Genomic DNA, 16,808 nt, shown 5'->3' with positions numbered 1-16,808 from the left:
TTTGAGACCCCGTGAACTATTCCATGGAATTCACCAGACCAGAATACTGGAATGGGTAGCCTTTCCCTTCTCCAGGGGATCTTCCCAACCCATGGATTGAACCCAGGTCTCTTGCACTGCAGGCCAATTCTTTACCGGCTGAGCCATCAGAGAAGCCCGTATATTCTAACACTAGACCTTTATCAGATATATTATTTAGAAATATTTCTTCCATTCTGTAGGTTGTCTTTTCACTTTTTTGATAGTGTCCCTTTTTAAAAAAGATTTATTTATTTGTTTTGTTTTGGCCATGCCACATGGCATGGCATATGGGATCTTAGTTCCCTGGCCAGGGATCAAACATGGGTCCCCTGCAGTGGAAGCACAGAGTCTTAACCACTGGACCTCCAGGTAAGTCTCTGATAGTATCCTTTGATGGACAAATGTTTTTAATTTTGATGAAGTCCAATTCATCTTTTTTTTTTTTTTTTAGCTAATGAATTGCTTCTGTTTTGTTTCAAAAGTTTTATGGTTTTAGCTTCTACATTTAAATCTTGAATCCATTTTTAGTTTGTTTTTGGATATAATGTGAATTGAGGTCTAACTTCACTCTTCTACATGTGAATATCCAGTTGTCTCATTACCGCTTATGGAACAGCTTATACTTTCTCCCATTGAATGGACTTGTCACTCTTGTCAAAAATTAATTGGCCATAAAAAAAATCAGTTGACCATAGACGTATTTCTGGATTCTCAATGCTATTCCATTTATCTGTATATCTATCCTTATGTCAGTAGTACACTGTTTTGATTACTATAAATTTATAGGATTTTGACATAAGAAAATGTGAGCCTTTTTTTACTTTGTTTCCCCTTCAAGATTTTTTAAATCTATTTGGGATTTCTTGCAATTCCATAAGAATTTTTGTTAGCTTATCCGTTTCGGGAAAATGGATTGTTCTTGTTTTGAAAGGAATCACATTGAATCTATAGATTGCTTTGGGAATTATTGCCACTTTAAGAATATAGATCTTCTAATTCATGAGCATGGGGTATCTTTCCATTTATTTAGGTCTTATTTCATTACTTTCAGTAGTTTTGTAATTTTCAGTGTATGAATATTGAACTTCCTTGGATAACCTTATTCCTAAGTATTCTGCTCTTTATCATGCTTTTGTGCATAGAATAGTTTTCTTAATTTCATTTTCGGATTCCTCATTGCTAGTATATAAAAATACAACAGAATTTGGATGGCTATCTTGTGTCTTCCAGTTTTCCAAGTTAGTTCATCTATTAGCTCTAGTAGCCTTCTTGCATACTCTTTGGGATTTATTATATATGATGTGCTTAGTTGCGTCCAACTCTTTGTGACCCCATGGGCTGTAGCCCACCAGGCTCCTCTGTCCATGGGGATTTTCCAGGCAAGAATGCTGGAGTGGGTTGCCATGCCCTCCTCCAGGGGATTTTTTCAACTCAGGGATTGAACCCAGGTCTCCTGCACTGCAAGTGGATTCTTTACCATCTGAGCCACCAGGGAAGCCCATATAGTGTCACATCATCTGCAAATAAAGATCCTTTTTTCCAATTTGGATTTGATTAATGTCTTTTTCTTGCTTAATTTCCCTGGCTAGAACTTTCAGTAAAATATTGATGAAAGCAGGCAACGTTGTCTTGTTTCTGATAGTACATGGAAAGATTTCAATCCTTCACTGTTGAGTATAATTTAGTTTTGAGTTTCTTATAAATGTCCTTTATCATGTAAGACAACCCTCTTATATTCTTAGTTTGTTGAGGGTTTGTATTATAAAACAATGTTGGAATTTGTCAAATGCTTTCTTTTGTATTGACACAATGTGTTTACCTTTCTTATATTAATGTAACATATAATGTACACATTTATATATATATATATATAATGTAATCTATATTACATTACTTGATTTTCATATATTGAATCCCTCTTTCATTTTGTGGAAAAATTCTATTTCAACATGATGTAAAATCCTTTCAATATGCTGCTAGCTTAGTTTGGTAGCATTTTGTTGAGAATCTTTACATCAGTATTCAACAGGACTTTCAAGATGATTATGTGTGCTTTTGGCGCACACTGGTAAATAAACAAACAAGTAAAATTATGTACATGCTATATGACCTAGCACTCCCACTGCTTTGTATTACTATAGAGATATATGTACACACATGCTCAAAAATGCATAGATGGATTTTTACTGTGGAATTGTTTGTAAGAGTCAAAATATTGGAAATAGCCCATGTCATCAGGAGGGAAAGATCAAATAAACTTTCCTCTGTCTAACAAAACTACATAGTCGTTAAAAAGAATGAGATTCTTTTTTGAAGCATCTCTAGGAATATTTTTAAGTAAAAACAGCAGGGCAGTAAATGTAATTTTATAGCATTTAGTTAAAATGTATACTGAAATATATAAATTTCTAGATGGATAGCTGTCAAACTGATAAGTGTTTGTGGAGAAGGGATTGAAATTGGGTTAAGGTGTAGTTAAAGCAGTATATTAAGATTAACGAGGTTATCTTTGTCAAGGGGTTAAGATGTGGCTGCTCAGTCACGTCTGACTCTGTGACAGCATGGACTGTTGCTCACCAGGCTCCTCTGTCCATGGGATTAGGCAAGAATACTGGAGTGGGTTGCCATTTCCTCCTCCAGGGGATCTTCCTGACTCACTGACTTTAAAATGGTTTATTATTCCTTCATGCCAGTTCATGAGAGTTATTGGCTCTCCAGCTTGGCTCTCCTCCATTGATTGTTTGGGTATCTAGCCTGCATTCATCTCACAGTTTTATGTGTTCCAGATGGCACACATGGTTTCCAAGGTTACTGAAAGGAGTGTGGAGAGATCACCCTGCATTGTTTATAAGCCTTAGATGTGTCTTATATTACATTTGATGGCCCCAACATATGTGCAAGGACAGCTGGAAAAAGTAAAAGAACACGAATTTTTTTTTTTTCTTTTTGGCCTTGTTACTCACCTTGCTGAGTCTTAGTTCCCCTACCAGGGACTGAACCCCAATTCCTCACAGGAAAAGTGTGGAGTCCTAACCACTGGACCATCAGAGAATTCCCAGCACATGTACTTTCTGATCAAGCAGTTTTACTTTCCAGAATCTATTCTACAGAAATAAAAGCTCCAGTAGTTTGAATATATGTACAAGCATGCTCATGGCAGGTAGTAATTCTTTTAGTGGGCAAAATATAGAAATAGCTTGAATACTAATTAACAGGGGAATAGTTTGAATGGCATAGATTATATTCATACTATAGAAAATAGATTCATTGCATTTGTATTCACTGACCATTGGAACATCCTATAAGACTTCCAAGCTGAAATGAAGGGACACAAGGTAAATGCATAACGAAGTCATATGAAGACATAAGCAACAATGGTAGAGATAGCTACATAGCTAAATACAAAAGCAAATCATTTTGCATATTTGGTTTATAACTTCTCTTTTTTCTTCTATATGACTTAAAAGACAAATGCACAAAACAATAACTGTAAAGTTAATGTTCATACATAACCATAGACTCAGTTTCAGGTGAGCTGTACAGGAGCCTTCTTATAATCAGAGAGCCTACTGATTTATAATTCATAATTAACAGCTCCTGAAAGTCATCATGTAACATTATAATATTTAGCTGAAATACAAGACAGAAATATATAAATTTTTAGATGGATATCTATAAAGCTGATGTGTTTAAGTGTGGGAAGGAAAATGAAATTGAATGTGTGGTTAAAGCAAATTATATTAAGGTGAGCTAGGTAATTCATTACTTGTGACAATAGCAACATAAAGATATATAATGTCTTTACCATTATATTGGTAAGCAATATTGGTCAGCAATATTCACCATAAGAATCTCATTCTTGGCTGATTCATGTCAATGTATGGCAAAAACCACTACAATATTGTAAAGTAATTAGCCTCCAATTAAAATTAAAAAAAAAAAGAATCTAATTCTTTTTAACTACCACGTACTTTTCTTAGTATATAGCTAGACCACAGTTTATTTGACCTTTTCCTTTTGATGAGTTAGCTATTTCTAATATCTTGGCTTCTACAATGTCACAATAAACATCCATCTAAGCATTCTGTGTATATATCATATATCTCAGATATATATGTCTATTATAATACAAAGCAGTGGAATTTTATGTAATATGGTATGTACATATTTTTATAGATTTGTTTATTTTTTCCTTTCCATTTGCAAAAGCTATTGGGGCATTAGAGATATTTTCCTGTTATTTGTCATGCTATTGCAAATATTTTTCTTCCAGGCTATTTCTTGTTTTTTGATATTTATATGTTTTTTCTTTAACAACCTCTGGATTTTCTTTCATGCTTAAGAAGATAATCACAACACAAGACTATATAAGTTTTTCTTAATTTTCATTGCAATATTTTATTTGTATTTTTCACATTTTCACCTTTAATCTACCTGGAATGTATTATTGTGTATATGGCTAGTAGGAATCTATGTTCATTTCCTTTTGATTGGATAGTCCATGTAGTTTATTCTTAGGTTAAAAAAGCTCCCTGAAAATGTATGAAATCTTTAAATAAAAATGTTTATAGCTAAAAATTTGCTTACTGCTCTGATTCTTTTTCTTTCTTTTTTTTTGATCATTTCTTTAGGACAAAGTCTAAGCAGTAGAGTTTGTGAGACATGGAGCATGCAAAGTATAGAGCTTTTGATACTTTTGAATGGAAGCAAAAATATGGATATAGCAATTTACTCTCTCAGTGAGTATGAAAATGCCTACATATTCAATAAAGCTGAGTATTGTAAGTAAACATTTGTCTATTTAATAGAGATAGCAACTTATTTTTATTTTATTCATTTTCCATTTGTCTTCTTGCCTTCTACTAAGGCTGAGCAATGCTTATTCTCCACATAGATTTACTTGATGGGTACCCTCAATTTTCCAGCTATGGTAACAACCATTTTGACTTTCAAGAGCCCTTAATTATGAAGTATAAATGATTAGGCTCTTTGGTTATAAGGAAACTGCTTCTGCACTGCTCAGTTGAAACAGGTTCTATAGTGAGAATTTTTGATGCAGTTTTGGAGAACATAATTTCATGGGAACTCCCAAAATGAAGATTCCAAGGCCATATGTACAGAGATTCTGATTTTGTACAAGTATGTGTGTGTGTGTATGGGGAGATATTTGTCAAAAATTTGTGTTTGTAATAAGTACTCTAGATGATTATAATGTCAGGAGTTGAATTTTTGAGAGACATCAGTTATACAATGTTATAATAATTTTGTGGGCTAAATTTGGGGAATAACCCCTTTCTTGTTGTGTTCCTTTTGAAAATAAAAGTTGCAGTTTGTAAAGAAATATATTATTTCCAACTTTAAGCTATCAGAGGTAAAACTAGGCCAGTTCAGTTCAGTTCAGTCCCTCAGTCGTGTCCGACTCTTTGCAACCCCATGAATCGCAGTACACCAGGCCTCCCTGTCCATCATCAACTCCTGGAGTTCACCCAAACTCATGTGCATCAAGTCAGTGATGCCATCCAGCCATCTCATCCTCTGTTGTCCCCTTCTCCTCCTGCCTCCAATCCCTCCCAACATCAGAGTCTCTTCCAATGAGTCAACTTTTCACATGAGGTGGCCAAGGTTTTGGAGTTTCAGCCTCAGCATCAGTCCTTCCAATGAACATCCAGGACTGATCTCCTTTAGGATGGACTGGTTGGATCTCCTTGCAGTCCAAGGGACTCTCAAGAGTCTTCTCCAACACCACAGTTCAAAAGCATCAGTTCTTCGGCGCTCAGCTTTCTTCACAGTCCAACTCTCACATCCATACATGACTACTGGAAAAACCATAGCCTTGACTAGATGGACCTTTGTTGGCAAAGTAATATCTCTGCTTTTTAATATGCTATCTACGTTGGTCATAACTTTCCTTCCAAGGAGTAAATGTCTTTAAATTTCATGGCTGCAATCTATTTCTGCTTTATTGACTATGGCAAAGCCTTTGACTGTGTGGATCACAATAAACTGTGGAAAATTCTGAAAGAGATGGGAATAGCAGACCACCTGATCTGCCTCTTGAGAAACCTGTATGCAGGTCAGGAAGCAACAGTTAGAACTGGACATGGAACAAGAGACTGGTTGCAAATCGGGAAAGGAGTACATCAAGGCTGTATCTCATCACCCTGCTTATTTAACTTATAAGCAAATGGCATGCGAAATGGCAGGCTGGATGAAGCACAAGCTGCAATCTAGACTGTCAAGAGAATTATCAATAACCTCAAATATGCAGATGACACCACCCTTATGGCAGAAAGTGAAGAGGAACTAAAAAGCCTCTTGATAAAAGTGAAAGAGGAGAGTGAAAAAGTTGGCTTAAACCTCAACATTCAGAAAACGAAGATCATGGCCTCTGGTCCCATCACTTCATGGGAAATAGATGGGGAAACAGTGGAAACAGTGGCAGACTTTATTTTTAGGGCTCCAACAAAGTAGGCCAAGAACAGTATAATTCTACTTAAGTAAACATTTATTAAGTACCCACTATGCATTAGTCACAGCAGTAATCAATAGAAATATAATGAAATATAATAGCCGTTACTTGAAAATGCAAAATGCAAAATCCAGTTAAGAAATAATGCTTAAGTATACATATATATACACTGTGTGCACATGTGCTAAGTCACTTCAGTCATGTACGGACTTCTTGCCAACCAGGCTCCTCTGTCCATGGGATTCTCCAGGCAAGAATCCTGGAGTGGGTTGCCATTTCCTACTCCAAGTTCTGTTATTTGGAGTTTGTTGTTTCACTGCCCTTCAAAGGTGATTGACAATTTCTTTTATCGTGTCTGTTTATTTTAGTTTTTGGTGAAACAAGTAATCCACACATACACACACACACACACACACACACACACACACACACACATATAATTCATTTTTGGAAAATGAGAAGATGCAGATAGGTAAAAAAATAAAATAAAATACAGATAACACTGCGATTCACTGTTAACCTTTTGTTATATAATAATTCAGACTTTTTTGGTACTATGACATATATGAATGTACTTATAAGATATACATAGATAGGTATATCTATATATATCATTTTTTCAACATATTATTTTCACTTTACAATATACAATGAGCATCTTCACATGCAAACAAATGAAGCAACTCTATTAAATGAGTGAGATCAGGTCAAAAGATGAAATGATGGCAACAAGAGTCACATGTAAAACACTGAAGGATTGGAATAAAATAGTAGCAAATATTTCACAAGAAAATGCAGACAAAAGGAACCAATGCTGCAACATTAAGAACAGAAAATAGTTGAATTCAGGCGAGAAGTGCATTAAATGGGATATGGACGGTCTCGAGAATGCCTACGGTTAGAAAGCAGAGCCCTACATTTCTTTCTCAGACCCCTTATCTCTTCCAAACGCCTTTCCATCCCATCTCCCTCTCTTGTTATTTCTTCATCCTTAAAATGCCTAAAGTCTATGTCCTTTTTAAATTCCTCGAGAGACTGAAGCAGCCTTTACCTAAAATTCCCTTCTGTTTGCTGGTGTTGGAACTCTCCATAGGAGCACTCTTCCTGTCTCTTTGGCACATTCCATTTGGGTGTTCCTTCATTTTCTTTGCAAGATTTTTGCATGATGTAGTGATTTCCTGCTTAAGTCCAGGGAGAAAATGTAAGTAAGATTGCTTCACTTCTTTTGATTCAACCTTGTCAGTTTCTCTTTGAAGCTGGTTACTCGCCTGATACCCCACCCCTACCACACTGGTCCAGCCCTCCTGAAATTCGAGATGCGGCCCCTTCCTCTCCCACCCCTTCTCCACCTCCTTCAAGGCTAAATGGCCTCTCTGATGGGCGGGAGAAGGGGAGCGGACAGGGAGGTGAGCTGTGAGGCCGCAAATTTAACCCAGCTCTTGACCTTTCCAAGGCCCACCCTGAGAGACCGCTGAGTGCCTCCCTCATACTGACCAGAGATGGTTTGGGACAGTTTCCTTCTCTTTTTCTTGCCTCGAGAGATCTGTGAACACAGACCCCCAGACCTGCTGGCAGAGAGGAAGGAGGGGGGATGAGGGAGTTCTCTGTAAATCAACCAGCCTCAGAGACAACACATTATTATCTTGAATCCAGGATCCTCATCACTGTTGTTGCCCCCAAATTTCCTACCTCCTGTTTCTCCTCCTGTTCTTATCCTTTCCTACTGGATCTCCGTGCCGCCCCCACCTCGCATCCCTCACCCTCAGGCCTAGCCCTATGAGGACCACTGTCTCCTCACTCCCCACTTCACTGCATCCCTTGATCAGCAGTCAATGAGATGAACTATTTTCAAATTATCTCTAAATTTCTCTGTCTCCACCTCAGGATTTCAGCCTTTCTCCACACACCAGCCCATACCTCATTTCCTTCAATGGAGTTGGGGAAAGAAAAAAAGAAAAAAGGGAAATCTTACCAGTGTGAGGGAAGCTGATTATTTCTAAACTACCACTAAACTTCTGGGTGTCTCTCAAGGGACTTCCACCTACTCCAGCCCCACCCTCCTTCAAAAATACAATTACCTCCGCAGGGGTTGGAGAAAGCAGTCCTAGGCCTTCTCCAGTACTAGATTCAGCCACTACCACCCCAAGAGTTCCAGTGGTTCCCTCACACCAACCTGCTGGGATTTAAAGATTTTGCGTCCTCTTTCTCTTGGTCACAAGCAGGAATGCCTGCAGGGCAGTAAGGAGCTGGTAGCCAAAGGAGAAAGAATCCCAGAAATACAGGGACTTCACGCCAGCCCCTGATCACGTGAGGATTATGTCATCCTCCAACTCTGGTCTCCACTTTCCCCTCCCACCAGCTGTGCTGGAGAAGTGGAGCAGCTTACCAACCTTCCCCCACCCCCACCAGGCCCTGTCATTCATTTTTGTCACTGCTAATTCCAGAGGTCAAAAGGGGCCCCTTCTCCCTGTAGTTGGAATTTGCCTCTCTCTGATTACCATAGTCATATTAACAATTGTTACTTTTTAAATGGTTGTGTTGGAGAGAGAAGATTATTCATCCTCTTCTAAACTGCGAGAACAGAAAGGTAGCAGTCTTCCTTTCACCCGCCCTCTCCTCAGTCACTAAGAGCCATCATTTTCCTTGCACTTCAATTCTTGCAACCAAATAGGAAGGGATGGGGTAAATTAAGGAAGGAAGCAATGATTGGGATCGTGGTTTGTACTTTTGTTCTGATAATTTCCTATTCTTCCCCCCATAAACATATATCCCTTTAATAATCAGAAATACAGTAACAATACATGCATTTAGAAAAAAGATTCAGGATAAGAGGATAAAAAGACCCAGCCATCTGTTTCTGTTGCTGAATCATAAGAAATGTAGACTCTCCAACCAGATACATTTTTGGAAGTTTAAAAGGTACAGGACAACTAGAGGCTGCACCTTTGAGGCACTCCTGAGTATGTGGAGGCCTTTTCATTAGGCGAGCTTCTGATTCCATAATGCTACACACCTCGTCCTTAGATTTTCAGATCTCAAAAGTCGGTCATAAAATTTTACTACTTTGATCTCAGTACCATGCCTTCTCTTTCCCAGTTTGTACCATGCCCTTTTATCTCCCTTAATACTGTGTTTAAAAGATCCCACCTTTCCTCGGCACTCTTACTTAGAATCCAATAGATTTTCATTTCTCCCATACATCTCTATCTTATTTATGTTTCTTTAGACCTTACTCTGGAGAAAGAAATGGCAACCCACTCCAGTATTCTTGCCTGGAAAATCCCATGGACAGAAGAGCCTGACGGGCTACAGTCCATGGGACACAAAACAGTCAGACACAACTTAATGACTAAACAACAACAACAAAGACCTTACTCAGTCACGTTGGGGAATTAGAAGCACTAACAGAAACTGGCCCCATGTAGTCAATTATCACACAAAAGTTTTTGTTGCTAAGACCTTTGGTACTAATCAGTGAATCTGTTGTTGATTGGTTAGCTTGAAATATATGCAACAGAAAGAGGGATGTGTTCTTTTTTTTAATGTTTATTTACTTATTTATTTATTTTTGGCCATGCTATGCAGCTTGTGGGATTTTAGTTACCTGACCAGGGATTGAACCTGGGTCTTCCCAGGCAGTGAGAGCATGGAGTCCTAACCACTGGAACACCAGGGAATTCCCAGAGATATGTTCTTAATATTTGTTTTTGGAAAATAGTGGCTCATCATAAATGCAAAGTTGCCACCAACCACTTTGAGGTAAGTAGTTCCAAAAACTATTTAAGAGGAGAAAGAAAAGATCTTAAAAAGAGTGGGGCATTTTTGTCACAGTTATTAAGGAATGGTTAGTTGTGATAGAGGCAAAAGATCTGTTGGTGGGATGGAGAAGTCCTGAAGCCTCTATAAACAGCTTTTTCATGCAGATCATTGAATTTGTGGGGTTCTTTTTTTCCAGTTTGAAAGCAGTCACTATTTATTAGCTGAATAGATTACAAAAATGAAAATAAATACCATAGTTCAGGGCTTCCCAGGTGGCGCTAGTGGTAAAGAACCCACCTGGTGATGTAAAAGTGCAGGTTCGATCACTGGGTCAGGAAAATCCCCTGGAGGAGGGCATGGAAATCCACTCCAGTATTCTTGCCTGGAGAATCCCATGGACAGAAGAACCTGGCAGGACTTCTTCCACTGAGTCACATAGAGTCAGACATGACTGAAGTGACTTAGCACACATGGCACCATAGTTCATCCTTCTAATAAGCCTGTTTTTCTGGTATTCTCTAACGTTAGCATCTCCACCTTCTATAAAATGCATGTGTGCCAAGTCACTTCAGTTGTGTCTGACTCTTTGCGACCCAATGGCCTGTAGCCTCACCAGGCTCCTCTGTCCATGGGATTCTCCAGGCAAAAATACTGGAGTGGGTTGCCATTTCCTTCTCCAGGGGATCTTCCTGACTCAGGGGTCAAACCCACGTCTCTTATGTCCCCTGCATTGGCAGGTGGGTTCTTTACCAGTAGCGCCACCTGGGAAGCCCACAGTAAATAGTGCAGATAGAATTTTAACTAAGGTATTCAGACTCCAGGCTTCCCAGGTAGAGCTAGTGGTTGAGAACTTGCCTGCCAATGCAGGATGCATAAGAGACATGGGTTCAATCCCTGGGTCAGGAAGATCCTCTGGAGAAGGGCACAGCATCCCCTTCCAGTATTCTTGCTTGGAGAATCCCATGAACAGAGGAGCTGGCAGGCTATGGTCCATAGGGTCACAAAGAGTCCGACATGACTGAAGCGAATTAGTATGCATGCACATTCAAACTCCAGGGGTGGCATGTGATGAAAGTCAATTCTATCCCTTTTTCATGGATGGAACGAAGAGCATAGTTCTACCCTCTTTTAAACCGAGTAAAGGTGGAGGCTCTAAGAGAATTACATGCAGAAAAAGACCTGCAAGAAGAGGGTACATACAGAACTGGTGTACAGTTCTTAGTTGTTTTTGTTGTTTAGTCACTAAGTTGTGTCTGACTCTGTGACCCCATGGACTGCAGCATGCCAGGCTACCATGTCCTCCACTATCTCCTGGAGTTTGCTCAAATTCATGTCCATTGAGTTGGTGATACCATCTAACCATCTCATCCTCTGCCACCCCCTCCTTTTGCTTTCAATCTTTCCCAGCATCAGGGTATTTTCCAATGAGTCAGCTTTTCACATCACATGGCCAAAGTATTAGAACTTCAGCTTCAGCATCAGTCCTTCCAATGAGTGTTCAGAATCGATTTGCTTTAGAATTGACTAGTTTGATCTCCTTGCAGTCCAAGGGATTCTCAAGAGTCTTCTCCAGCACCACAGTTCGAAAGCATCAACTCTTTGGTGCTCAGCCTTCTTTATGGTCCAACTCTCACATCCATACATGACTACTGGAAAAAAAACATAGCTTGTTACTATTTATTCTGTTCATCTAAAAGAGATAGCAGGGTGAAGACAGAGACATAATGTACACTCACCTTTGTTATGGCAAGGATGGGTGAATATTTCTGTGTGTTAGGTAGACACCAAGCTGATTTGCTGGTTCCTTTTCCAATAAGGCTTCACACAGGGTGAGGGGACTCTGTAAGTAAATTGTCCTGCTGCTACCGCTAAGTCACTTCAGTCGTGTCTGACTCTGTGCGACCCCATAGACAGTAGCCTACCAGGCTCCCCCGTCCCTGGGATTCTCCAGGCAAGAACACTGGAGTGGGCTGCCATTTCCTTCTCCAGTGCATGAAAGTGAAAGAGAAGTCACTCAGTCGTGTCCGACTCTTCGCGACCCCATGGACTGCAGCCTACAAGGCTCCTTCGCCCATGGGATTTTCTAGGCAAGAGTACTGGAGTGGGGTGCCATTGCCTTCTCCTAGAACCGTGCAAAATATGCTAAAATAAGGGCTTCCTAGGTGGTGCTAGTGGTAAAGAACCCACCTGCCCATGCAAGAGACATAAGAGACACAGGTTTGATCTCTGGGTGGGGAAGAGCCCCTGGAGAAGGGCATTGCAACCCACTCCAGTAATCTTGCCTGGAGAATCCCATGGGCAGAGGACCCTGGCAAGCTATAGTCCATAGGTCTATGCCAGCTACAGACCCTGGAATAGCTACAGTCTACTCTTTGTGTTGCAAAGAGTCAGACACAACTGAAGCAACTTAACATGCACACACGCATGCTAAAATAAAACAAATGACAGAAATGATAGACAAACTGGAATCAGGCATATCCTCTGCCTTGAAGAACTAGATAATGAGCAAATATATCAAATAACTACAATGTTTTCAGACTATACAATTGGCAGTACAAGGTGTGGTTCCTGAGAAGAGAGAAGCAATCAAGGTAAGCTCTGATTGCTTTGGATTTTGACTAAAGGCATACTATGGATGGTGGCATAAAGAGGAGGAGTGTTTGCCTTCCTGAGTTGACAATAAAGATATTGGAGGTAGAGGTGGCTGAAGTTTGTGAGGAAGAATACCAGAGATGAGGGATTAGTACACAAAAACATTCTCCAAAAGTCTTTAAAAAGCTTCCCTCGAGTCCATTGCTATATATTAAGCTGCACATGCATAAAGTGAAACTTCACGAAGGTGGGCAAAGAATGACAAGTGAGTTACAAACCAGACATAAAAGGCCACGTATTGTATGATTATATTTATATTAAATATCCATAATATGCAAATCAATAGAGAATTGACTAGTTTGATCTCCTTGCAGTCCAAGGGAGTGCATTTGCTTTATGAAGCAAATGAATGTTTTCCAGGGGCTAAGAAAGGGAAGAATGGAGATCAGAGTGCTTAAGAGGTCTGGGATTTCCCTTTGGGATGAAGAAAATATTCTGGAGCTAGATACTGTTGATAACTATACACTTATAAGTGTACTAAAATACATTGAATTCTACAGTTAAAAATGGTTAAAGGTGTGACCAGTGGTTAGAAGTGGAGTAGTGAGACCCTGAACTCCCTCCCCTCCTCCCATAGGCACAACCAAATTACAACTGTCAACAGAGAAACTATCTATGACAAGAACCTGAAGACTAACAGAAAAGATTTTCCACAACTAAAGATATAAAGCAGAGAAGGCAATGGCGACCTGCTCAAGTACTCTTGCCTGGAAAATCCTATGGACGGAGGAGCCTGGTAGGCTGCAGTCCATGGGGTCGCGAAGAGTTGAACACGACTGGGTGACTTCACTTTCACTTTTCACTTTTATGCATTGGAGAAGGAAATGGCAACCCACTCCAGTGTTCTTGCCTGGAGAATCCCAGGGACGGAGGAGCCTGGTAGGCTGATGTCTATGGGGTCGCACAGAGTCGGACACAACTGAAGTGACTCAGCAGCAGCAGCAAAGATATAAAGCAGGAACCACAATGAGACAGGTAGGAGGGGTGGAAACACGTACACATATATAGTAAAGACCCACACTCCTGGGTAGGTAATTCACAAATGAAAAGAAAATCACAATTGCAAAGGGTCTCCCCAGTGAGTAAAGGGTCCAAGCTCCATATCAGATTCCCTAGTCCAGAGTTGCTGCACTATGAAGGCAAGTCCCTAGAATATCTTTGAAAGCCAGTGGAACTTGTGTGCAGGAGAACTAGAGGGCTGTAAGAAACAGAAACTCTGTTCTTAAAAGGTGCACACAAAATCTAACATACTCCAAGTTATACTGCAGAGGCAGTACTTTGAAAGGTGCTTGGTTTGTACCCATTTGCTGATCTTAGAGAGCCTCCCAGAGAGGCAGGAGGAAACTGGGACTCCCTCTGGGCCATAGATGCTGGTGGTAGCCATTTTGGGGAGCTCCTTCTACCACAAGGACACTGGTATTGGCAAGTGCCACTTTGGTGTCCTCTCTCTAGCCTATAGCAATAGGAGCTTACCTCCCCACCAGCAAGTTGGCACCAGTTTCAGGCCCTCCAGCTCCATAGCCTGCTGCCCCACCACCAAGCAGATTGGCAATCATGATAGAAGGCAGAGCCTGGCAACCAACTGGACTAGGGAATCCCATCTACCACTGTGCCCACAGTAGTCCTCTCCATCACAATAGAAGAGCCCATGTAGCCCACATAGTGGGCATCTCTGGAGCATATAGCTGTGGTGACCAAAAGGGAGTATGGTATTGGGGCAGATAGGACATCTCCTACATAAGGCTACTTTTCCAAGATAAGGCAATATGACCAACTGCCTAATATATAGAAATGAACATGGAGAATTAGGCAAAATGAGAAGATAAAGGGATATGTTTCAAATGAAGAAACAAGACAAAACCCCAAGAGAAGAAATTAACAAAGTGTCTAATCTATCTACCCAATAAAGAGTTCAAGGTAATGATCATAAAGATGATCACTGAATTCAGGAGAATGGATGAGCACAGTAAAAATTTCAAAGACTCAAACAGAATTGAAGACTACAATAACTGAAATAAAAAAAAATAGAGTAGAAGGAATCAACAGCTTAGATGATGCACAAGAATCGATCAGAGAACTGAAAGTCAGAGTAGTGGAAATCACCTAAGCTGAATGGAAAAAAGAAAAATATTTTTTTAGAAAATGAGGATAGTTTGAGGACAAAATCTAGCATACTAATGTCTATATATAAATACATAAAGCAAATATTAACAAGCACAAAGGGGAAAATTGACAGTAACACAGTAATATTGGGGGATTTTAATACCCTAGTTATGTCATGGCACAGATCATTCAGACAGAAAATCTATAAGGAAACACTGGCCTTAAATGTCACATTAGACCATGTAAATTTGATGGATATATGTAGAGCATTCCATCCAAAAGCAATGAAATACACATTCTTTTCAAAAGCACATGAAACATTCTCCAAGATAGATCACAGGCTAGACCAAAAAAACAAATCAATAAATTGAAAAAGATTGAAAACATATCTAACATCTTTTCAGACCACAACAATAGAAGGGTAGAAATCAAGCACAAGGAAAAAACTGCAAAAACTACAAATACATTGAGGCTAAACAACATGCTACTAAACAACCAAATAAGTAAATTTAAAAATACCTGGAGACAAGTGAAAATGGAAATACAATGATTTTAAACCTAGTGGGACACTGCAAAAGTCAATCTAAGAGCATAGTTTATAGTAGTACAAGCTTACCCCAGAAAACAAATTTAAAAAACCTCAAGGAAACACTCTAACCTTACATGTAAAGCAACTAGAAAAAGAAAAACAAAGCCCAAAGTTTCTAGAAAGAAAGAAATGAAACAGATCAGAGTAGAAATAAATGAAATAGAGACTAAAAAACCCAAGAAAAGATCAATAAAACTAAGAGCTGGGACTTTGAAAAGACAAAATTAATAAGCCTATAGCCAGATGAATCAAGAAAAAAGAAAGAAGGACTAAATAAAATAAAAAATGAAAGAGAAGTTACAACCAACATTATAGAAATACAAAGGATCATAAGAGATTGCTGTGAATAATTACATGCCAATAAAATGTATAGCCTAGAAGAAATAGATAAATTCTTAGAACTATCCAATCTCCACAGGCTGAATCAGGAAGAAATAGAAAATATGAAGGGATCAATTACCAGTAATGAAACTGAATCAGTAAAAAAACAAAACATAAAACCCCAACAAACTAAAGTGCAGGGTCGGATGACTTTATAGGTCAAGTCTAACAAATATTTAAAGGAGAGTTAAAACCTATTTTTCTCAAACTATTCAAAAAAATTAGAGGAAAGAGTACTTCTGAACTCAATCTATGAGTCCAGCATCACCATGATGCAAAAATTAGACAGAGACCATAAAATGTATATTATAGGCCAATATCACTGACAAACATAAATGGAAAAATCCTCAACAAAATATTAGCAAACTGAATTCAATAATACTTAAAAGGATAATGCACCATGATCAAGTGAGATTTATCCCAGGGATGTACAGATGGTTCACTGTCTGTAAATCAATCAAGATGATACTCCACATTAAAAATTGAAGAATAAAAATCATATATGGCAACCCACTGCAGTATTCTTGCCTGAAAAATCCTATGGACAGAGGAGCCTGGTGGCTTATAGTCCATAGGGTTGCAAAGAGTCAGACATGACTGAACAACTACACACATCAATAGATGCAGAAAAGTTTTTGACAAAATGCAACATCCATTTATAATTTTAAAAAATCTCAACAAAGTAGGGATATAGGGAACATTCTTTAACATAATAAGGACTACATATTGTTCTTGCCTAGAGAATCCCAGGGACGGGGGAGCCTGGTGGGCTGCCGTCTATGGGGTCGCACAGAGTCAGACATGACTGAAGCGACTTAGCAGCAGCAGCAGCAG

General features: G+C 39.2%; 1 protein-coding gene across 1 annotated transcript; it reads right to left on the bottom strand.

Annotated features, from left to right (window-relative positions):
• Positions 1–7,351: 7,351 nt before the first annotated feature.
• On the bottom strand, positions 7,352–7,654 carry TCEAL7 (transcription elongation factor A like 7). Its single transcript, XM_068963356.1, is given in 1 exon segment — positions 7,352–7,654. A coding segment is annotated over 1 exon segment (303 nt).
• Positions 7,655–16,808: the final 9,154 nt, after the last annotated feature.

This window comes from Capricornis sumatraensis, chromosome X (genome assembly GCF_032405125.1).
Source record: "Capricornis sumatraensis isolate serow.1 chromosome X, serow.2, whole genome shotgun sequence".
NCBI classification, from domain to species: domain Eukaryota; kingdom Metazoa; phylum Chordata; class Mammalia; order Artiodactyla; family Bovidae; genus Capricornis; species Capricornis sumatraensis.
The sequence above is the reverse complement of the archived record's forward strand: the minus strand, read 5'-3'. Positions and strand labels throughout refer to the sequence as shown.